At 42.2% G+C, this 23,492-nt stretch overlaps 1 protein-coding gene across 1 annotated transcript; it reads right to left on the reverse strand.

Annotated features, from left to right (window-relative positions):
- Nucleotides 1-8,017: 8,017 nt before the first annotated feature.
- GCNT3 (glucosaminyl (N-acetyl) transferase 3, mucin type) lies at nucleotides 8,018-9,334 on the reverse strand. Its single transcript, XM_054564614.1, has one exon. It carries the CDS (start codon nucleotides 9,332-9,334, stop codon nucleotides 8,018-8,020), a length of 1,317 nt encoding a protein of 438 aa, XP_054420589.1.
- Nucleotides 9,335-23,492: the final 14,158 nt, after the last annotated feature.

The raw sequence follows: 23,492 nt of genomic DNA on the forward strand, positions 1-23,492 counted from the left end.
AACATCATGATTAGGAGACAGGCATGTTGACAGTAAATTTACAATGGTTGTAGAAATTTTTATTTCTTAAGGAATAAGTGGTTTAGACTTGTTTCCTGTTATTAACAGTCACCGAGATCTTACATAAGGCTGGAGTTGTATACCTGTTTGGGAATTTAAAATTCTGTAAGTGATTTTTCAACCGGGGAAGAAACACATTGACCCTGGGTGAGAAGTTTCTTTTAAAATATGGTTGCCTGGCTTGACCTAAAGTGAGACCTGAGTTTGCCTTTTGTCTTTGGCTCTGCAGTTGCCTACATTTTTCATGCCTTTCCCTAATCAGAATCAGGATCCCACCCAGGGTTCAAAACTTAAACCCAGTTTTGAAGTGGATAAAAAGTAGCAGATGAGCAGTGTCACCCGCATTCATCTTCCTGTTGACCTCATACAAAGAAACTATATACACACACAAAAAACACAAGGGATAGGAAGAACTTGGGCCAGTTCCAGTACTCACCCAGGCAACTGATACGTAACAAAAACTCCTAGGGTTATACTGCATTCCATCGGGTGAAACCAATTCTCAGACTTGGGTTGGCCACCATCCGCACCTCTCCTTTTGGCCAGAGCACAGTGCTGAAGTCCTAGCCTGTCATTTCCCCCTGGCAGTTCTAAGGACTTGTATGCACATCCCACGGCTGGACTTGCACTTGGTGTAAGGTGTTCTAAGCTTCCCACAGTGGCAGAAGTTACAGAAGAGAGTCACAGCAAGAGCTCACACCACGTAGTGCTTCCCACCTGACGACGGTGGTAAGCAGCTTACTTGCCTGTTACTGTGGAAGAAGAGAAAATCCAGTAATTCGTCTACTGTCAGGACTAAGAGTAAAAGTCAGGCTTTTTGTAATGAGTCGGTCCTCTCCACACACATTACTAAATGCTATTTTAACACCCAAATAGTGGACAGAGAATACCCTCTTTGGGTTTAATGTCAGACTGGTCATCGTTAGGCTTGTTTATTGTGAGCTAGCTTCAGCTAACTTTATTTCTTGGTAGACATTAATCACAGTGTCATAAGGTGTGTTGCCATCATTTATGAGTGGGTCATAATTGCTACTAATAGTAAAATTTTGAAATTTAAAAATATGTATTTAAATGTTTCAACTAGGGAGGCAATTTGTAGCACAGTTAGGAAATTTGGAAACACATGGTAAGTGGAAATGCACATAGAAGGATTTTCAGCCTTTGTTTCATGGACCCACTCTAAAAATGCACTCCAATGTGAAAGTTCATCCAGCTAATTTTTATATGCTGTAATAATAGAATCTTTTAGTTTCCTAGTGCATTGGTAGGTAGACTTTGCACAAGAGGTGGGAGCAAGGAATTTCACCTTACAAGAAGTACAGAAACTCGGCAACATGCTGTAAAGGATTTAAAGAGCATTTTGCAGAAAGACTTATCAGCAGTAGTCTCTCTTGAATGTCCTACTCTTATTCTCTGATTCTGTGAACTTTCTGAAGTTCTGTTACAGGAGAAATTACCTTCAAAACTGGTTCTTTTGCCCCTGGGCAAAGAACTGACATTGGGGTGGGGTTGTTTTTTCCGTTTCTGGAGGTGCATGGACACTACTGACCCTTTGACTGAATTAAGGACTGAAATACGTGCTCTGTGCTTTTCCTCAAGATGAACCACAAAAGATCCCCAATAGCCAGGGCAATCTTGAAAAAGAAGGAACAAAGCAGCATCATGTTTCCTAATGTCAAACTACATACAAAGCTATAGTAATCAAAATAGTATCATACTGACATAGAAACAAACACACAGATCAATGGTACAGAATAGAGCACAGAAATAAGTCCACACACACATGGTCAATTAATTTATGACATAACAAAGGAGCCAAGAGTATATAGTGGGGCAAGGGTAGTCTCTTCAATAAATGGTGCTGGGAGAACTGGATAGCCATGCTGCTCAATGAAACTAGATCACTACCTTACACCATACACAAAATTTACTCAAATTGGATTAAAGGCTTGAACATAGAACCTGAAACCATAAAACTTGAAGAAAATGGGGTAAGCTCTTTCACATCAGACTTGGCAATGATTTTTTTTTTTAATTTGACAACAAAAGCAAAAATAAACAAGTGAGACTGCATCGAACTAAAAAGCTGCATGGGAAAGGAAACCAGCAAAATGAAAAGGCAACCTATGGAATGGGAGAGAATATTTGCAAGTCATATCTGATAAGAGGTTAATAATGCAAAATATAAAGAACTCTCATGAGGATCTGGATTGATACTTTTCCAAAGACATAAATGACCGGGTTAGAATGTCTGTTATCAAAACAAATGGTGAGGATGTGGAGAGAAGTGAAGCCTTGTACACTGTTGCTGAGAATATAAAGTAGTGCAGCCACTGTGAGAAACAGCTTCTCAAAAAATTAAAAATAGAACAAACATATGATCCAGCAATTCCTCCTCTGGGTATATACCCCCAAAGAATTGAAAGCAGAGACTCGAAGAAATATTTGTACACCCATATTCATAGCAGCATTATCCACAACAGCTAAAAGGCGAAAGCAACTCAAGTGTCTATTGACAAATGAATAGATAGATAAAATGTTACATACACATACAAGGGACTATCATTCATTCAGCCTTAAGAGAAATTCTGCCACATGCTGCAATGTGGATGAACCTTGAGGACATTAAAAAGCCAGTCAAAAAAGGCAAATACTGTATGATTTCACCTATGTAAGATACCTAGAAGAGTCAAGTTTTATAGAGAAGAGAGAAAGCAGAATGGTGGTTGCCAGAGGCTTGGGGGTGGGAGGACTGAGGAGTTGTTTAATGGATTTACAGTTTTGGTTTTGCAAGATGAAAAAAATCTGGAGATTGGTTGCACAGCAATGTGAATGAACTATATGCTTAAAAATGATGAGATGGTAAATTTTATGTACATTTTACCACAGTTTCTTTTTAAAAAGGAAATTCTGAGGGGAAAATGTCTCCTCCTTGCCTGTCCCAGATCTGTCTGCTTTACTCAGTCCCCACCACTTCTAAGAAACCTACCTCACCCTTCTATTTCCCATGTCTCTCAGCCTTTGCTGAGCTTCTGTACCTCCCTCCTGAGCATGGCATTATCTGCTTGTCTTGACACTTACTCTGAAGGACTCGTCAAGAAAAGAACTGTCTTCAGCATGTTTGGGGGCCCCTGTTGTGCCTACCTCAAAGGAAGTGTATCGGTCAGCGTACAATTAGAAAACTAGAAATTGCGCTAAGTATTTCAAACAGAACGAATTTAGTAAAGGAGTTTGTTACCAGGATATTCCAAGGGCTGCAGTAGCATAAGTGGGAAAAGTGTATCAAAGGAATAGTGATTGAAGAAGCAGCTAACACCCCCTACTGCTTGCGGGAGGGAGCGAAAAGGAAAACAGCGTGACCCAGAGCCCACAGTCACCAGGCCGCTGAGGCTGGTCCTGTGGAACCAAGCTCCCTGAGCAGAAGCCCGCTGGCCTGCACTGCGCGGCCACGGCGGCCACCGTGCTGCTGTCGCCAATGCCAGTGCTGCCATTCCAGCTTTCTCTGTACCTGCTGTTGCTTATGCTGTTGTCACTGCCATTGCTTGTGACACTACCAGAAGGTATAAGAAAAATAGTTTCCCTCTCTCACCTCCTAGTACCCCAGTACTGCTTCTCAAAGGTAGAGCTAAACAGAAATCCAGGTGCAGGGAGTCTGGGGAATGTAGCTCGTGGATTTTCCACCCCAGCAGAAGAGGGAAATGCAAACGAATTGATACGGAGCTGAAAGAACAGTCAATATCCACACCCTCTTTTGCCTACTCCCCATGTACACCCATCCTTTCGCTCATCTTGGTATTTACATATGACAGCAACCTCATATAAAATATGCTTACTCTCTCCCCCGCAAAAAAAGTCACAAAGTCCCACCAGTTACTACGAAGATCTGGATGAGGTTAATTCCTCTTCCAGTTACATCAACCCTGCTTAGAAGGGGCAGTTTCTTAGAAGTGGTGGGGCTTGAGTAGAGCAGACAGACCTGGGATAGGCAGAGAGAGGACATGGATTTTCCTCTCAGCATTTCTCTTTTAAAGATTTTTTTAAATTGTGGTAATATATACATAAAAGGAGAGCCTCCTAGAGGGCGCGCAGGCCTGCCAACACCATGGTTTTGCCCAGTGAAACTGATGTTGGACTTCTGCCCTCCAGAACCGTGAAACAATACCTTTCTGTTGTTTTAAGCCACTAAATTTGTGACAATTTGGTATAGTGGCCATAGGAAAATAATAGCCAAAAATGGAGCATTTTTAGCATCATTAAAATAACTGCAGTGAGTCACAACAAGTAAATTTTGTTTTTAAACAACTCACGAGTTCAAGATGATACCAACACCCACCCCCTACCAATATAAATTCATTTATCATTAGGCGACCAATTCATTGTTCTGAAAACTGACAGAGGGAAACGACTGTACTTCACATTAATAATACAGTCGATAAGGAAAATTTCAGTATACAAAAATTTACAGATTACCTGTAGAATTAAGATATATATTGCTATTTTACAAATTGTTATGAAATAACAGAACTTAGCAATGATCATCAGTGGCTACTAAAACAATTAGGATAAAAGGTTATGAGAAATTTATAACAGGTTGATGACTCCCGAACCCCATAATTCAATTCCAACATTAAAAAAAAACAAAAACAGACAAATGTACCTCTTGGTGTGATACAATGTGAAATACCAACTCTGAAATTTTGACAAAAATTCAAACCTGAATCTAATCAAGCTTCTAAATAGAAGTAACAGTTTACAAGAAATATCAGAAGCAAAGGAATAAGTTAATGATACTACTGGGAACCAATCAACAGAATCCCAAATATGGGGACCTGTAGAGGAAAGAGACCTAGATTTTTCAACAAATTATCAAAACAAAAAAGGCAGAGACTCTATAATCAAAAGACTTTTGAGATGTTTTATCAACCCAATGGTTGATAACCATTGATTCAGATAACCAAACTATAAAACAATTATGACATGATGAAATGAGAGAAACTAAAAACTGGTTCGCTATATGATTAAGAAAGTTAACTATTAACTATTTTAGGTATGATACAGTTGGTTGTGTTTAAAAAATATTGATTACCTATATTAATTGAAAGATACCAAAGAATTAATGACTGAAATGACATGACATTTGGCATTTACTTCAAAATTTCCTGGTTTGGTTTGGAAAGTTAATGAGAGCATAGCTAAGACCAGATTGGTCAGCACTTGATAACTGAAGCTGGATGATGGGTACAAAAGTTCATTATTATATTCTCTCTACCTTCGTGTGACTGAAGATTTCTGTATTAAAGGTTTCTTTAAAAATATCTTCTAGTCCTGGCTGGGTAGCTCAGTTGGTTAGAGCATTGTCTCAATACCCCAAGGTTGTGGGTTTGATCCCTGGTCAGGCACATACAAGAAGCAACAGATGAATGCATAAAATGTAGAACAAAATTAATGGTGTCTGTCTCCCTTTCTCTCCCTCCCCCTTCCTCTCTAAAATCAATAAATATGAACTATTTTAAATAAAAATTTCTTCCAAGGACCCTCATTGCTTACAGATTAAGTCCAAACTCCTGGATAGCTGCAAAACACCAGGTTTCCTGCCAACTGGTCATCTTCCAGGCTCCTCTACCTGCCCTCCTCACAAGTTCCCTCCTTACATTCAGGACATTCCCTGAACATACCCTGTATTTTCAAACATTTGGTAATCCCATTTGCCTGTTTGAAAAACCCTTTGATAATGGATTTAATGGTTCTTTCTATTTTTAGTACAAATATGTGATCTCCCCAAATAAGTTATAGGTAACAAATATGTCATCTGTTCCCAAACAAGATTATCAACTGCCTTTTCTTCCTTGCTTAAAAAATTTCAGCCCTGGCTGGTGTGGCTCAGTGGACTGAGCACTGGCCTGTGAACCAGAGGGTCACCAGTTCAATTCCCAGTCAGGGTACATGCCTGGGTTGCAGGCCACATCCCCAGTGAGGGGCACGCGAGAGGCAACCACACATTGATGTTTCTCCCTCTCTCTTTCTCCCTTCTCCTCTGTCTAAAAATAAAATCTTTAAAAAGAAGTTTCACTCAATCAAGAGAACAAAGATTATAATAGGCAGAAAGTGAACCAAAATATAGTTATTAAAACAATGCTTACCTATAGTCCACAAGTCAAAACTAAAGAGGTAATTCAAACCTTGACAGGTAATACCAACATAGTTGCTTGACTCATTTACAAGATTTTTCCTTTCCAGAGAAAGGTCAAGGAAATGAATGTTACTCAGAGGGTTGATGTAATGTGTTGGTTTAATTGTATGATTTCTAAAATAAACTACACAAATGACGGGGAAATTTGACCCTTCTGATATGAAGACCTTATTAAATAAAGAGCACTTCCTATTCATGTGATGTATTTCTAGAAAAAATGTCAATGCTTGGAAAATCCCAGCAACTTGTTCCCCCAAAATGACAAGTTCACAGTTTATTTAGATAAAAATTATAATTTATTTCACATGAAAATTTGCAGAGGAAGTTGACTATGAGGTCAAAGACCTGAGTCCTTTTCTCAGAACACGTCCCTTCAGGAGAGCTTTTCTGCCGCTTCCCGCAGCCGCAGTGGAGAAGCGCGTGATCGCCACTGCGGGGACCAGACCTCACAGGGGCTCAGCTGCTGAGCACAGCTGTCCGCCAGTCCTCTCCTGGCAGGGCTCCGAGTGAGGGCGACAGGAGGGCGACGGGACTCAATATTAGGATGCGAGTAAGTTGGTGGTGGCAACGCCCACCGCCACAGGAGCACAACCTTATAAAAAGCAGTCACTAGCTTATAAACAGAAAACTCACTGTGTCAGACAGTTACAACTACATCAGAGTACATAGATTACAAAAGTTACATATACAAGTTGATTATGAGAGCAAAACTTGATGGAGCCATAATCAAAAATGAAAAAACAATGATGTCATGACATATCAGTGGGAACATCATTCGCATTACACAAATCAAGGCCTACCTGTGAAATAACCAGACTTCCTGGGTTAGCTGAACAGTCCTAGTTATGCTTGTTTTCCAACATAATTTTATTAATAGTGCAGCCATCCTCCCCCTTCAAATGCACCCAGTTTGGACAATAAATTATATAGTGACCTTCCCTAAAATAGCTACTATCTTTGTTATGGAACATTAAGCTTTGGCTGTGAAGCTGGCAAAACTAGGGCTGTTAATTTTCGCATATGGATTCAGTGGTCAGATTGGTTAAATCACCCTGCCTTTTCCCACACAGAAGAGTCATGGATCTGGCAATGTAAACAACATGAGGAGGGCTTTCAATAATGAAAACATCAACTATTCCTCTACACTCTTTTGAATTTGCTACTTACACAGCCTGCCTTGACCATTTTGGAATAATGGGGACTCTCTTGCCAGCTATTAGGGATTCTAAACATCACCAATAGTAATGGGAAAAAAGTCTCACGCTTTTGTCTTATTTCTGGCTTACCAAAAAAAAAAAGAAGAGGTAGCATTTTGAATCAGGAGCTATTTATTTTAAAATTAATGGTACAAAAGAGAAAGCCCTCTTTCCATCAAACTCCCCCTCCCCCACTACCAAGCCTCAAATTATTAGGAATGGCATCTCCACAGAATGGAAAAGCTGGACACCAAGCATTCAACTAAAATCCAGGGGCCTGTGTCATATACTTCCCTCCCTGACTCTCCTAAATAACTGGTTCTTATGCTCTCTCTGGGAGGAGGTCAGTGGAGGGGCTACAGGGAGTAGGGGGAGATGAGTCAGTGTTCATCCAGGGCATTAATTTGCAACACAGCAGATCTACTTACTCATGCTCCAACAGCAGCCCCTTGACCCTGGGGGACGCCTTGGATTCCAGAGAACCTGGCCTCCCACCACACACTGCCCAGCACATTCTGGGCATGTTTGCACATGGTCTTGCCCCACAGGTAGCAACAGTCTTAGTGTACCTCTAGAGTTCAGTTCCATAGATGGTCTTATAACGTAAGTATTCCTCCAAGCACTGAAGAACATTATCATCCACCTTTGGGTCAAACTTGTTGGCCAACAGGTGATGGTTCTGAAGAATCCAGTGAAGGTCCCCAGTCCCATAAATACAGACAGACCGTTGGTGGGTTCCAGAGCAAGGTGGATAAGGTGCCCCCATACTGATGTCTCCTTCATGGCCCTGCCACTTGACCAGCCTGGCAATGGAAGCCATGTCTGACATGTGAAACTTGGAGTGGTAGGGAACAGAGCCAGGCATCCATGGTGCACGCTGAAGCGTGGCCCAGAGGTGTTCATCAGGGCTATAGGTATCTTTTACCCATTCAATCAGTTGTTGGGCTTTGGGGTTCTCTAAGATCTGCTGGACAAAGCCTCGAGAAGCCACGATGTAGGCATTACCCGTGAACATAGGTAAATTATAAGGGGGAGGGTCCTTCATCTTGCTGGTTATGTGTATTGTGTCTTCCACCTCATAGTGATATTTCCAGCGAGATTTTTTGGCCTCACTAGGTACTTCTGACTCCATACTGTTCTTCCCATTCAACATCTTGAGGGCCAGGACCATCTCAGCATTGGTCTTTATAGGAAAGTCTGTTCCACACGTATTTAGGAAGTATTTCCATGGCACTGAGCTCTGAAGCAGGTCTTCCATACAGTTCAGGTCAGCTTGTACCCTGGACCAGGAGGCATAAACCACTCGAACCAACTTACTGGCCAGGAAAACATTTGGGAAGCATGAAATAATTGCCTTCACTGCCTCTTTGAAAGTTTCTGGGGATTTCTCATCCACATGCACACAATATATATTCTGAGGGGCATACACAGCTCTCAGCAGCCTTTCAAAGTTTTCAATCTTCTCATGGACCACCATAGAGTATGCAATAGGGAAGTCTAATTCTTCTTTGCTGAGTGAGTATTGTATAAACTTCCTGTTGGCCTTAAAGTACTCACAGTCTCTGGTCATGTTGAGGTAGTCAGTGTCTGTGAAAGGCTCCCGTTTCTTCTTGACCTCCAGCTTGTCCAGGAGGGCCTCAGTCACTGCTTCCTTATCCCCTCGGACGATTCTAGAACAGTTGATGGATCTCTTTGCTGGCAATCCTAGGGACTTGTACAAGATGTCCCTGCAGTGCCTGCTTTGAAAGTCCTTGGACTCCAGATCCAGAGAATCAAAGTTGCATTTCAATCTAAAAGAAAGTCTCAGAGCAACAATGGCCAGCAGCAAATAGCAGCCCAGGGCCCACAGGTAATGCTGCCTGCAGCGTCTCTGCTTCCACCAAACCATCTTCACAGCATGGAGATCGGCAGAGTTTGGGCACAGGGAAGGAGGAGCAGGAGGATGGAATCCTTGGACAGAACAAAATGTCTTCAGTTACAAACTCGCCTGAATGTGTTCCCAGGAACATCAAGTCCAGCTCCAAAGTAATGGCAAAAATATATTTCTTCTCTAGACAAATACCCTCAGTTGAGACCTGCCTGCCTAGGAACTTCTTACACTTGGTTTGCTGATGGAGTTTTATAATCTGACCCTGCAATCAGATGATCTCTACCCCAACAGAGACAAAGGGAAACAGAACTGAGCACCTAAACGCAGAATTAATAAGAGGAATTCCCCACTCTTCATTTCCCATTCTTTTTCCCACTCCTTACCAGCCTGTTTCTAACAGAGCTCTTATCTAGGCCTAGACTTACTGGTCGGCCTAGAAAGAAAATCCATGAAATCTAGACTCTCGGTGTCAGTTCTAGAAATTCAAAAGTCCTTTTAAAAGAGAAAGTACATTTCTTCCTCTTATTTGCCAATTTATACATTAGAATGTTTTTCACCATCCATACATAGTTCATTGGTTAAACATAAATCTAACCATCCTTTTTAAAAAGTGGATGTAATCCAAAAATGCATTTAATCATTCATATTCTTAGTCTATTCAAATTTAAAATATATTTACATAAAACACACAGAGCTATGCACCCACAATATTAAATGAGTGCTTTCTATGAGCCAGAAATATTTCTTTACATTGTCCCATTTAATCTTCACAAATATACCTAAAATATAATTCTATTAGGTCTTTTATAGATAGGAAAACAGGAGCTAAATAATTTGCCAAATATCACATATGTTATAAGAAGTAAATCTGGGACCCCTCATTCTTCCTCCCCCCTTGTTTTTTTCTCTATAATCCAAATACTTGTTCAACCAAACCACAGCTACCTTTCTAAACAATACGGGGCACTGAGTACTGTCAAAGAGAACCAGATACTACAAATAAAAGTCTCTAAAAGGAGAGAAAGAGAAACAAAATGTGACACATCCAGCAATGATTTTTTTTTTCCTTTTTGCATCCTCTTTAGCTTATTTTTTATGGGAATCTAAGAGGAAGAAAAAATGAAAAATTAAGAAAATTCTCACCTTCAATAGCTTCTTTTCTAACTAGGGAAGATGTCTTGCCATAGTCTGTTTCTTTTTTCCAAGGGAAGATTGTTTGAGTTCCATGCAAGCAAATGTAAACCCCATATCCCTTGGTCTTCTTTTAGCTCCTCCAAGATACAGTTTCTGATATTCACGGGGTGTCCAAGAAACTGTCTCAGGCTCCTCCTTAATTTCTGTAAAGCAGAGAGCAGCAGGTGGCTTTATCACTCACCTTTCAGCTTCCTGCTCTCAGGTAAAAGAGCAAGCCCAGATATATTATTCAGGGATATATTATCTCGAATGAGGCATTCAAGGAAGTGAGTAGGGCAGTAAAAAATGCTGTCAATATCTGGGAAGGCAAGAGCTATTTTGAGCAGGACAGTCCAGTTTATATCCATGTTCTCCTGCCATAAAACAATTCATAAAAATCTGTGCATGCTTATATAAGAACTTGAAAGCTTTCCCTCCTGCCCCTTTAACAAAGAATCATAGAAACACACAGATATGCTCCCTGCCTTCTGTTGGCCTGCAATCCAAGAGTCACTCCTCTCATGTTCCCTGAACATTACAAGGGTGAAACAATAAAAATACAAGCATTGTTTCTTTTGCTTATTTATTTAAAAAAAAAAAAAAGTCAATGAAAATCAGAGTTTATACTTCAAATGGCAACTACTTGAAAAAATCCATTTGCCTGCCTTTCCATGACTGCCAATAATCCGTACGTTGTGGAAGTAGCCACAGGACTCCAGATTTTAGATCTCCCTCACTAATATCTGTGAGTCTAGGGTTCCTGGCAGTCTGAAGAATGGATAACACTTGAGCCATTGGACTTCAGTGAGAGCTCCATGGGGTGATCTTGGCAATACAGGGTGGAAAATGCCTTCTTCAAAGCCACTGACATTGTTGGTCACTGTTTGCCTACCCCCTCACCCCCAAACCACCCCTCCAAACATGCAGAATCCTGGTCAGTTATTTGAAAGAGCAAATTTAATATGAAGAACTTAATAATTGAAAAGGTGTGTGTGGTGGGAAAGGATAAACAACACTAAATTGTTAAGGAAGTAGCAATTGCTGAAAGCAGCTACCACCCTTAGGCTAGAGGAATAAAGAAAAAATGTGAATTATTAAACTTTGGGAAGAAAGATGCCAGCAAACTGAAATTAAGATCTGTGATGGGGACGCTAATCGCTGGGCACTCTGAGCTTAGAAAAAGGCCCCCTAGGCTGAGATCCAGACCTCCTATGAGGCGACTGGTGTCTCCATCGGCAGTTACCCTAAACTGGGCTCAGTGCAGCTACATAAAACAAACCACACTCCAAAGCGTAGGCATGGTGACGCTCACCAAGGCAGTAGGTAGAGAGGAAGTAAACGGAAGCCCCGCCTCCAGCTTTGTCCTCTCCCTTCGGCGCCCCCTGCTGGCAGAGCCGAGTAGGCCATTGCTGGCGAAGCACAGACTGAGCCCAGGAGGGTGACCTTCCTCTGAAGACAGTAGTAGCGTAATGATGGAGACAGTTAGTGTTGCCTTCTTCTTACAAGGATTGTTTATGCAGCCCCCAGTATGGTATAGGGACCAGAGAACAGACCATGACTCAAAGAGGCAAGAAGTGAAAATAGATAAGAAAGCACAAACCAAGGTAATGTTACTGGATGGGTTGAGCTGGGGTTTTTGCAAGGCTGAAGAAGGAGGTGGAGTAGGGGTTCTTTGAGCCCTAATCTTATCTACTGTTCTGTCAGTGGGCTCTTAACGAAGATGGGGCTACGATAAGTGGTTAAAATGATCCCATGTAATCAAGTCTGTTTCCAGTCAGGGTTGTACAATGAAGCTCGCACTCAGCAGTGGTTTCCTGGCTGGCAGAGGCATTCTTCTGTCCCTCCTGTGAGCTCCACTGGCTCTATGCACCCAGTGTTCTCCCTCCCCATGGACACACTCCAGTTGACTTGGAGTAAAGGAGAAGATATTCAAGAAAGAAAAGAAAAAAGGAAGAAACCCCAGAGAGCTCAATAATTACTAAGCCACTGTAATAAGTAATTACTAAACAGGAAAACTCTGAAAGTAGGCAAGATAACGATCTTCTCAGATGAAATAATGCAACTTGCTCTACAGATGGAGAGGGCAATAACAGACATATTGTTTTGGTACCACCTCCCATGTACTTGTCCTCATTGTGGTTTCATGAGAGCAAAGCCCATACCTGACTCTGCTTTGCCTCTCCCCAGCAGCTGGATGAGAACTCACAGATGGCAGAGTCCCCGTGACTGTCTCCTGAGTGAACAGGTTCCTCAGCATTCCAGGGAGGTGTCCTCTAAGTCCTGGAGTCTTGGAACTATATAGCTTACTAATACCTACTGCAATAAATGCGTACAGGCTCCCTGAGGCAAACTATACACTAAAATACAATGCCACAGAGTTGAAGCTAATTGAAATCCAACCAACACTAAAGGGATTAAGTTTATTTAGAGGCCTGTTAATAATGAAATTATTGTATCTTTAGGAAGTAGCCTTCTAAATGCAGTGTAACATGGCAGCATTTTATGCATTCATTCCTTTTAACAACTGTTGATTGAGGAAGCTACTAAGTTTTAAATGCTAGAGATACAAAGTTGATACAAAGTCCCTACTCTCAAGGTGCTCATAGTGTTGTGTGGGAGAAATATTTGAAAATACATTATATTAAAGTCATGTATAAGTGCAAAAAGAGATATGCACTGGATATAGTGGAAGTCCAGAGGCTGAAACTAGAAAGAGAATGGTTAGAAATACAAGTACAAACAAAAGAGAAGGGTCTTGGCCAATGGTTACAAGAGGGACAGATATATGAGTTAAAGAAAATGTCCCCTGACAGCAGCCATTTGGAAAAAGAAAGTTGGACCCCTGCCCCACTGTATAAATATAAATACATTTCAGGTTTAAATCTAAAAAGAAAAGACAGTTCTAAAATTTCCAGAAAATATATAGAATATCTTTATGATACCTAAATTAGGAAGATCTTTTTAATATCATACCAGAACAAAAATAAAATTGAAAGTGTGAAAAGGTAAAGCTTCTTAAAAGGGAAAGCCTATGCCCTTCTTCCCTTTTTTAAAAAAAATTATTTTTAGAGAGAGAGGAAGGGAGGGAGAAAAACATCAAGATGCACAAGAGCAACACCGATCAGTTGCCTCTGGCACACTCTCCGCAGGGAACCCGGCCCACAACTCAGGCATGTGCCCTGACTGGGAATCAAACTGGCAACCTTCTGGTTCCCAGTCCCGTGCTCAATCCACTGAGCCACAGCCAGCCAGGGCTTTGCCTTTTTTCTTCTGTTCATTCTCATGAATGCAGATGTAATAGCTGGAGCTCCAGCACTATCTAGGACCTGGAAGCAACATTGAGAATGGAAGTCATGAACCATGGGGCCACTTCATGAGTCCTGGACAGTCTATTTCTGGGCTTCGTCTTCTTGAGAGAGAAATACATTTCTACCTTATTTGCCCACTACTTTTTCAGGTCTCTGACATGAACACCCATTCACAAATTTTTAACTCACACAGAAGCTATTTCCTAATTCAGGGACATTAAGAAACATGGGTATGAAAAAGGCACATGTTTGAGGGGAGTAAAGAGAAGCTATGCTAAAGCCTGCAGAGTACGGAACAGCTCTGCTGCCCTTTCTCTCCCCCACCGCCACCATTGTTATTTGCTTTTCATTTAAAAATGCATTTCTGGAAAAAAAATGAAAAGGAAATGCACTAAAACATTAACCACAGTATTCAGGGTTCTGTGATTTACTTCTGGTTTTCAGTTTCCCCTTTTTGTCTCAGTTTTATGATTTATCTAATATGCATATGCATTATATACTGTTCTTTTTTTAAAAAAAAGAAAGGTATTTCAGAACCATCTCAAGAAACAAAATAAATAGTGCTCTCTTTGATTTCAGAATTTAACTATGCTTTTTCTTTTTTACCTCTTTGCAGACCTGCGTGAACAGATCTGGTCTTTATTTTATTGGGGAAAGTAAATTGTGCATGTGTGCCTACATATACGTGTAACTGGATACTAGTAGAAATTACTTTTTATGAATGTAAAATTGAATGTTATAATGAGAGCAACTTAATTTAAACAAGATGATCAAACACAGGCATCATCTAACACAGAATGACACTTTGCCTACTCATATTATCTTTTCAAGGAAAATGACCACATGCCAACTAATATATGAAAACATAAAAATGCATTGAATGACAAAAGAACACACAGTACATTTTAGTTCTGTTTTCTTGATCTTAAAAAAGTATTTCTAGGGCTCTCTCTGTGTTGTCCTGGCCAATAAGGCCCTATCAACTGCCTACTTTCTGGGCCCCGAAAGTTTTATGTGTATAGTTATGGTCATTGCCATCTTTCAGGCATAGACCAGTGAGGCAATGTGCTGGGCCCTGGGCAGAGACTACCTTCCTAGGGGGGAGCAGAAGAAAAGGTGAGGGGGGTGGGCAGAAGATCGCAGGAACCGGGAACCTCACCCATCCCTGCTTGTCAGGAAAGCAGAGAGTGGAGACCTGAGCAGGTGGGAGGCCAAACAGACCCAAGCTGGCCCTCAGTACCTTTCAAATACTGTAGTTTCTGCTCATGAGAGGGGAGCTTTGTCTTTGGGCATGTTTCCTGCCCTGGCCCTGGCCAGAGGAGTCCCACAGCTGCAGCCCATGTCTGGCCAGGGTATGCACCTGCTTTGGAGAACTGGCAGTAGGCTAGAGCCCATGGTGAAATGGTTGTGGAATTCAAGAACCCAAGTGAAAATTCGAGCTCCCTTTATCTGAGGGAAGCTCCTGGATATTCTCTCTGCCTGTTATTGCATCCATATCTGGAACATACTAACAGGGATGCACTGGTAAATCAGTGCCATACAAAGGTGGCCATGTAGCTCAGAGTTTAGCAAGGAGGAGCAACAAACGAGCATTAACAACAACGTGTGGATATTCCCAAGGCTACCTGCAGGAAGTAGACCTAAAGTTTTGTGGGAAGCTGGGATTCCTGAAAGACATCCTGGAGGTGGGGCATACAGACTGATGACCGATGGGTGAACCGGTTAGGCAAATAGCAGGATTAGAGGGAACAGCCAGGCTGAAAGTCTGGCATAATTCTCTTTTTCTCAGGATCACAATACCTGTCCTTGCCCCACTCTGTGCTCAGGAATTCTCCTGCTTTTCTTTTTAATTTCTGAAAACAAACAGACTCTCTCCCTGACTACTGGACTTTGACTAGGCTATTCCATGGGCTCACAGGTAATGCCCAGTCCACCTCCTCCAGGTCTCTCTCAGCTTGGCTTGGCTGCCGCTGGGCAGACTCCCAGACCCCCCCCTTCCTTGCTCTTGTAACATCCTGAATGTTCCTGCACTCTATTCTCCACTATGTTGTAAACTCCTTCAGAACAAGGACTATGCCTTTTTGTTCACTTATTAATCCCTAGTGCCTCGCAAGTAACAGCAATCAACACTTACTGAGACTCAATGTGTGCCAGGCACTGTCCTAAGCCCCTTACATTGAATCCTCACAGTTACTCCTGTGAGGCACAGAGGCACTGAGTAACTTACTCAAATTCTGGTTAGGGCCAGAATTTATACCCTGGCGGTCTGGCCCCACTTGCACTCCCATATCCACTCCACTCCAGCTGGGAAGACCACCTCTCCTGGTATAATTCTAGATCCTCCTCAACTTCTTCCTGTCTGGAAAGCCACCTAGAAAACAGCCTTTCCATTCACTGGGCCTAACTTTCTCCACCCATAATGGGAGATAGAGTGGATCAAGTGCAAGGGAAGTAAGTAACTTGCCCAAGATAATAGCTCCTGTGATGTGTTCTCTCTCAGGCAATCCAACTTCAGAGTCAGTTTGTGTAAATTAACCTCATGCCCGTTGCCTGCGATGCATAATATTCAAGGAATGAGTGAGAGAGAAAGTGGATGAATGGATGAACCCTGCCCAGCCCTGAAGGGAGGGACAATCACTCATTTCTAAGATATTAATCAACAACCTAGTGACTAGCTCATGGTATCCTGTAGGAACTTTCCAGAACATATATCAATGGCAGTCAACAAATATAATTTTGTGAAAAAATTAGATAATATTTTACTTTTCCTTTTGAAACTTGCTTTTCCTTTTTACAATATACATTGAAAGTCATTTAATGTTAGTACAACTTTATCAATGTAAAAGAAGTTCTCTCCAATGCATTTTACTTTATTTTTTAAATATATTTTATTGATTATGCTATTACAGTCATCCCAACTTTTCCCCCTTTGCCCCCTTCCCCCCAGGTCCCCTCTTTCCTCCAGCAATCCTCCCCCTTAGTCCATGTCCATGGGTTATACATGTAGGTTCCGTGGCTTCTGCATTGCCTATACTCTTAACACTCCCCTGTCTATTCTGTACCTACCAATTGTGCTTCTAAATCCCTACACCTTTTCCCCCATAGTCCCCCTTCCCCTGCTCAGCTGATAACCCTCCAAATAATCTCCATATCTATGATTCTATTCCTGTTCTAGTTGTTTGCTTTATTTTTGTTTTTTAGTTGTGAGTTTGTTGTCATTTTAATGTTCATAGTTTTGATCTTGTTCTTTTTCCTACACAGGTCCCTTTAACATTTCATATAATAAGGGCTTGGTGATGATGAACTCCTTTAGCTTTGCCTTGTCTGGGAAGCACTTTATCTGTCCTTCCATTCTAAATGATAGCTTTGCTGGATAGAGTAATCTTGGCTGTAGGTCCTTGCTTTTCATCATTTTGAATAATTCTTCCCAGTCCCTTCTTGCCTGCGAAGTTTCTTTTGAGAAATCAGCTGACAATCTTACAGCAATTCCTTCATACATAACTCTACCTTTCTCTTGCTGCTTTTAAGATTCTCTCTTTATCTTTAATCTTTGACATTTTAATTATGATGTGTCTTGGTGTGGACCACTTTGGGCCCAACTTGTTTGGGACTCTGTGTGTTTCCTGGACTTTTATGACTATTTCCCTTGCCAAATTAGGGAAGTTTTCTTTCATTATTTTTTCAAATATGTTTTCAATTTCTTGTTCTTCCTGTTCTCCTTCTGGCATCTCTATGATCCCTGTGTTGGCCCTTGTGGAGATTCCCCAGAGCCTTCTTAAACTCTCATTTTCTTTCTTTCTTTCTTTTTTTTTTTTTTGAATTCTTTATTTTGTTCTGGTTGAATGTTTATTTCTTCTTTATGTTCCAAATCATTGATTTGAATCCCGGCTTCCTTCCCTTCACTGTTGTTTCCTGTGGGGTTTTCTTTATTTCCCTTAGTAGAGTCTTCATTTCTTCCCTTTCACTTTTGTCATATTCAGTGAGATCTTTGAGCATTCTGACCATCAGTGTTTTGAACTCTACGTCTGACAGGTTGGCTATATCTGCATCGCTTAGTTCTTTTTCTGGGGTTCTGTTCTGTTCCTTCATTTGGGTCACATTTCCTTGTCTCCTGATTTTGGCAGCCTCCCTGTATCTGTGTACAAGGTAGAACTGCTTTGATTTCATTTCAGTGAACCTGTTAAAGTTGTATGGAGCGAAATCTTGGGTATTTATAGGGGTACCTGTGGCGCTGTGTAGGGGAGGGGTCAAAGAGGGCACAATGCCACTGCTGGCTGACGTCTAGGGTCTTGCCTGGCCCTCACCCCATTTCTAGTCACTTCACCCACTTCACATATGCAACTGGCACCCCTCCAGCTGCTGTCCTGGTTGTGGTTCCCAGGGTGAGTGGGCTTGCATCCATACTGGCAGTGTCTTCCACCACCCCAGCCCTCACTGAGTTTACAGCCAGAAGTTAAGAGGCTTTCTTTTTCCTGGTGCTGGATCCCTGGGCTGTGTGGTCCAGACCGGGGCTGGGCTCGTCCGCTCGCTCACAAGGTATCTCCCTGATTTTTATCCACCACTTGTAAATGTGGGGCTGCCCGTTCCTCCTGCAGTGCCTTTCAGAGCCCTGCTCTCAGCTGCCACACTGAGTCCTCTCCACCCCGACTCCCCAGCTCTGCCCCTCCTACCCAGCTGAATGAATATGCCTTCTTTAAATTCTTGGTTATTGGACTTTTGTACATTTCTGGGTGTTTTTCTGGGTGATTTTCTGGCAGTTCTTGGTGTTTTCATTTCTAAGTTAGTTCTGTTCCTTCTTATGGCTGTGCAATGAGGTGAGGCACGTCTACCCTCTTGACCAGAAGCCTCTCCAGTGCATTTTAATTATAAAAATTACTACATTAAAAAGAACATACAGCTTAGTACATTTGTGCAACTATTTTTATAGAATAAATTATTAGAGCCCTGACTGGTATGGCTCAGTGGATTGAGTGCCAGCCTCTGAACCAAAGGGTCACCAGTTCAGTTCCCGGCAGGGCACATGCCCGGATTGTAGATCAGGCCCCCCGTGGAGGGGGGGGATGCATGAGAGACAACCACACATTGGACAGGTTTTGTCTCCTCAGTGGCCTGTTTTCCCAAGACCTCCTTGCTTAGCTCCAGCCTTGAGGCCCTCTCACCTGTCGACAACACTACAGTCCCTGAAACTAGGCGGGACAGTTCCCGACATTTAAGTATATATATTTATGTATATACTCCCCTCCCTCACTTTGTGCACTTTGTGAATTTTTACTTGGCTCCTCTGGGCCTCACTGTGTAAGAACTTAACCCTTAACTCCAAATCTGAAAGACTAGATTTTCAGTTCAGAAATTCTATGACCCCGCGGCCTGGCATCCCTGTCCTGGGAGCACCACGCCAGAGCCATGTTTAAGAACCCTTACATAGATTTGTGGAGAGTCATGTTTTCAACCTCTGTGCAAATTATACTTTAGCATGATTGACTTTTCCTTTCCAGGCTGGCATGGCCTGGGGTCACCATTGTGAACACTGGGTTGGAAGGCTCCTAGCTTCCAGACTTGCATTCCAAGCTTTCTCAAACCTGTCTCAGTGGTGCTTATAAATCCTTCCTGCCTCACAGCCCCTTCTCCCTACTGTCACTGGCTGGGCTGGGCCCACATTTGCACTGGGACCCCTGCAATTGCAATATCTCTCCAACTGGCCTCCTCACTTCCAGCCTTTTGTGCCTTCCTTCCATTCCTCATGGGGATAAGGAAGCACCTCTCCACAAGATAAACTGAACATGTGTCAAAAACTTAGTTGACTCCCTATTTAATGAGAGAAGCAGTTAAGATGGTAAACCTGGCTCAAACAGTATCTTGAGAAACTAGCTATGTGTAGACATTTGTTTATAAAGGAATGCTACATCAAGTTCTTAGATTAGATACAAAATTGGTTCATGCCCTACAAGATGATACAAAGCCAAGACATTTAGGGATAGCTCTTCTCCTGGGCAGAAATTATTTGCATCTCTACAGAACAAGGTCTGCAAATTGTCAAGTAACTTTATGGAGTCTGAACCCTTAATTAATAGCAAATAGCGAAGTCAAACAAACATTCATTCTTCTAAGTAGTGGTTCTCAACCATAGGTAATTATGCCTCCCAGGGGACATTGGCACTATCTGGTGCCATTTTTGGCCACAAGTCAGCAACCCACGGTGGTGGGAGGTGGAGGTTGGCATCTAGTGGGCAGAGGCCAGTGAGGCAGCTAAATGTCCTACAATGCACAGGACAGCGCCGCAGCAAAAAATTACCCTGCCCAAAATGTCAGCAGTGTGAAGGTTGAGAAGCCCGGCCCTGAATAATTAGCTAACCCTTGGGCAGGCTTGTTAAAGAATGGCCTTGTATGACAACATCTCATTGCCAGAATAGGTGGCTCACCTTATTTTCCTCATTTCCAAAGGTCTTTTTTTTAAGATTTTATTTATTTATTGTTAGAAAGAGGGGAAGGGAGTGAGACAAATATCGATTGGTTGCCTCTTGTATGCGCCCCGACTGGGGACTAGGCATGCTCCCTAGGCATGCGCCCTGACTGGGAATCAAACAGGCAACCTTTTGCTTTGTGGAATGAAGACCAGCCAGCTGAGCCACACCAGTCAGAGCCTCATTTCCAAGTTTTAAATAATTTTCTTTAATGATAACAGTCAAATATCTGACTTCAAAAGAAAGTAGACTCTCCTTTTTACAAATATTTCAGCTGAGTATTTTCAAAAGGTTTTCTACCTAACTTGAAGGGCATCAATAAAATTTAATTAAACAGAACAATCCTCCCCAGTTACTGAGGACTTTTGTCTTAAAGATCTTACTGCAATTGCTATTCAAGACAACGAGATTTTTCCAGGGAGCATCAACATATCAGTAAATCTCTTTTTCAAAATATATTTAATGAAAAAAACACCCTAAACCAAAAAGATGTCCCGATGTAATTTGCCGAAGCTGGCAGAAAGGCAGAGGTAATGGTCAGAGAAAGGACAGACCTGGGAAAAGACAGCTACCAGTGACACCTCAGGAAACCCAGTCTGAACACGTCTCCCCTCGTTCCTGCTCTAGCTCCGGAGTCCCAGATCTCTGCGAACGCTACCGTGACACTCAGGCACCCAGACCAGACTCTTAAATGACGTCCTGCACTCTTCTTTTTCTCCCTTCTGTGCGAATGCTCTCATTTGGTCAAACATTTATGCAGCAATTATTGCCAGGCACTGCGTATATACAGAGCAGCAAGTAACACTGTCTTTCCGCCTATTGCCAAGGCACTGGGATTCCTCCTTGATTAACTCTCCACCCTCAACCACTCTCCTTCCTTGCTTCTGTTCAGGTTCAGTGGCTGCTGCCGCTTAACTCCTTCCCTGCCCCAGTCTAGCCCCTCCTGTTTTCAGATTATCGCCCCTCAAGCACAGTTCTGCCTGTGCAACTCCCCTGCTGAAACACCCCACCAAAAAAACAAAAACAAAACCGTTAGACTAATAAAGCTGCAGGATACAAAAATCAATATATAAAAATCTGGTGTATCTCTATACACTATTAACAAACTATTGTATGGGTACTAGACTTTTGGGGGCAATCACTTTGTAAGTAACATAAATGTCTAATTACTGTGTTGTACAACTGAAACTAATATAATATTGTACATCTGCTGTCATTAAATTTTTAATAAAATAAATATGTAAAAAAAAAACCCATACCATTTACAATTGCATCAAAAAGAATAAAATACCTAGAAATAAATTTAACCAAGGAAGTAAAAGACCTGAAAACTATAAGACCTTGATGAACGAAATTAAGATACAAATAAATGAAAATCTATTTCATGGTCACGGGCAGGAAGAGTCAATATTGTTAAAATGTCTAAACTACCCAAAGCAATCCACAGATTCAATGCACTCCTTATCAAAATTCCAATGGCATTTTTTTTTTTACTAGAAATAGAACAAATCTACATTTTGTGCGGAACCAAAAAAGACCCTGACGAGGTAAAGCAGCCTGGAGGAGGAGGAGCGCGGCGGGCCCCGCGCGTCCGGATGGCAGACCGCGTCGCAGAGCTGTGCCGGGGCCGACTCTTCGGTCTTCGATTTCATTGTGATAAAGCAGTAAAATTCCAGGTCTGATCATTCAAGGATTACAATTTCTCTGTTTTCTAGGTGTCTGAGACAACTCTTTCTTTAAACCCCCATGGGCTTGGCCTGGCTCAGAGTTTAATACAGACTAAGGTGTTACACTAAACAGCCTTGAGCAAATACATTAATAGATTTTATGTCCACCTCTTTAGCAAGAAGAAAGAACAGGATGAATAAGCAACTCCTGGTCAAATAATAAATTATAAAAACACCCGCCCCGATGCCGCCTCCCGCACTGCTGCAGGAATTCTTCCCCGCCCCCCACGCCATACCGTTCCAAGTCACCCAGGACGATGATGGCAGCGCCTCTCCCTTTCTCTCCACCGCATAGCCTTCCTTCAAGTCCAGTTCGAGCCCTTGCAGTGCAGTTTCCCCAGCCCAAAATGGTATCTAATGTAACCAAGCTCTGGGAAAGAACTTATCTGAGCTTCGGCTAACGAATGTACAGGACGGGAAGTTACCAGGAAAAAAGCAGCGGGTAAACCAGGGTCCCAGAGAAACCGCCATTCATTGGGTCAGTCAACAAACCATTACTCAGTGCTCTCAAAATCTGAGAATGTGGAGGGGGTATGGAGGGACTGCCATCCTGCGAATAACAGGATGTTAGCTTGTTGCGGCAGATCGCGAAAAGACTCAGTCGACACACCAGGAGTAGCGAAGGGAAGGTGAACTTTATTATCGCGTGCGGGCCCGGTGGAGTATCCTCACAAAGTCTGACCCCGACTCACGACCCTGCAATCCTTTTATGCTTGTGGTGAAGGGGGAGGGTCCTACGAGAAGGGGCATTGCTTTTGGCGCGAACTAGGGGAGCTGCTACTGTCTCAGTCCAGGTCAAAATGGAGTTCACCGCTAGGGTCCTAATTTTCCCTCTTCAAGCTAACTAAAATCTGTTGAATGCGTTTAATGGGCTAGATGTTGCTAAATGCTTCACTCATTTAATCCCATAGCAATCCTATGAAATTGCTGTCGCTCTTACAGTTTTACAAATGAGAAAACAGAAGCTTTGACTTATTAGTCTAATAAATCTTAGCCCAGCCTTGAATTTGAACTCTGACTTCAGCAACCAGGAATTAAAGCACCTTGCTATACTTGTTTGAGAGGTTGATACATTGAGCCCATGTGGACAGGTTAGGAAAAGATGAAACTAGTTTTTACATCCCCTTTATTCTTTTCAAGTAGGACCATCCATGCCTCGTTCTGGTAGGAACTGAATTAAACCATGTTGTGTAGACCAAGTCCAAGGCAAGCCTTTAGGTGACTGATAGAGAAATAAGGGAACCCAGAAGGAGGAACAGGTAGCTGGGAGGCAGTGAGGAGAGCGGACAGAAGATGTACTTCACCTTGAGGTGGAAGTGAGTATGAGACGCACAGCTGGGCAGCTTGTAGGACAGGTCTGGAGCCTGGGAAAGGAATGGTATGGGGTTTTATCAGCAGAGATGGGGAATAGAGGCTGTGACCCATGGTTAACCGAGAGTTTGTAAAACACAGAGACCAAGAGTGCAATCTCTGAACCTATTATTTGAGGGGCCAGCAAAGGAAGTGA

This window comes from Pteronotus mesoamericanus, unplaced genomic scaffold, assembly GCF_021234165.1.
Source record: "Pteronotus mesoamericanus isolate MK-2021 breed Mesoamerican mustached bat unplaced genomic scaffold, CSHL_Meso_final contig_164, whole genome shotgun sequence".
In the NCBI taxonomy this organism is placed as follows: domain Eukaryota; kingdom Metazoa; phylum Chordata; class Mammalia; order Chiroptera; family Mormoopidae; genus Pteronotus; species Pteronotus mesoamericanus.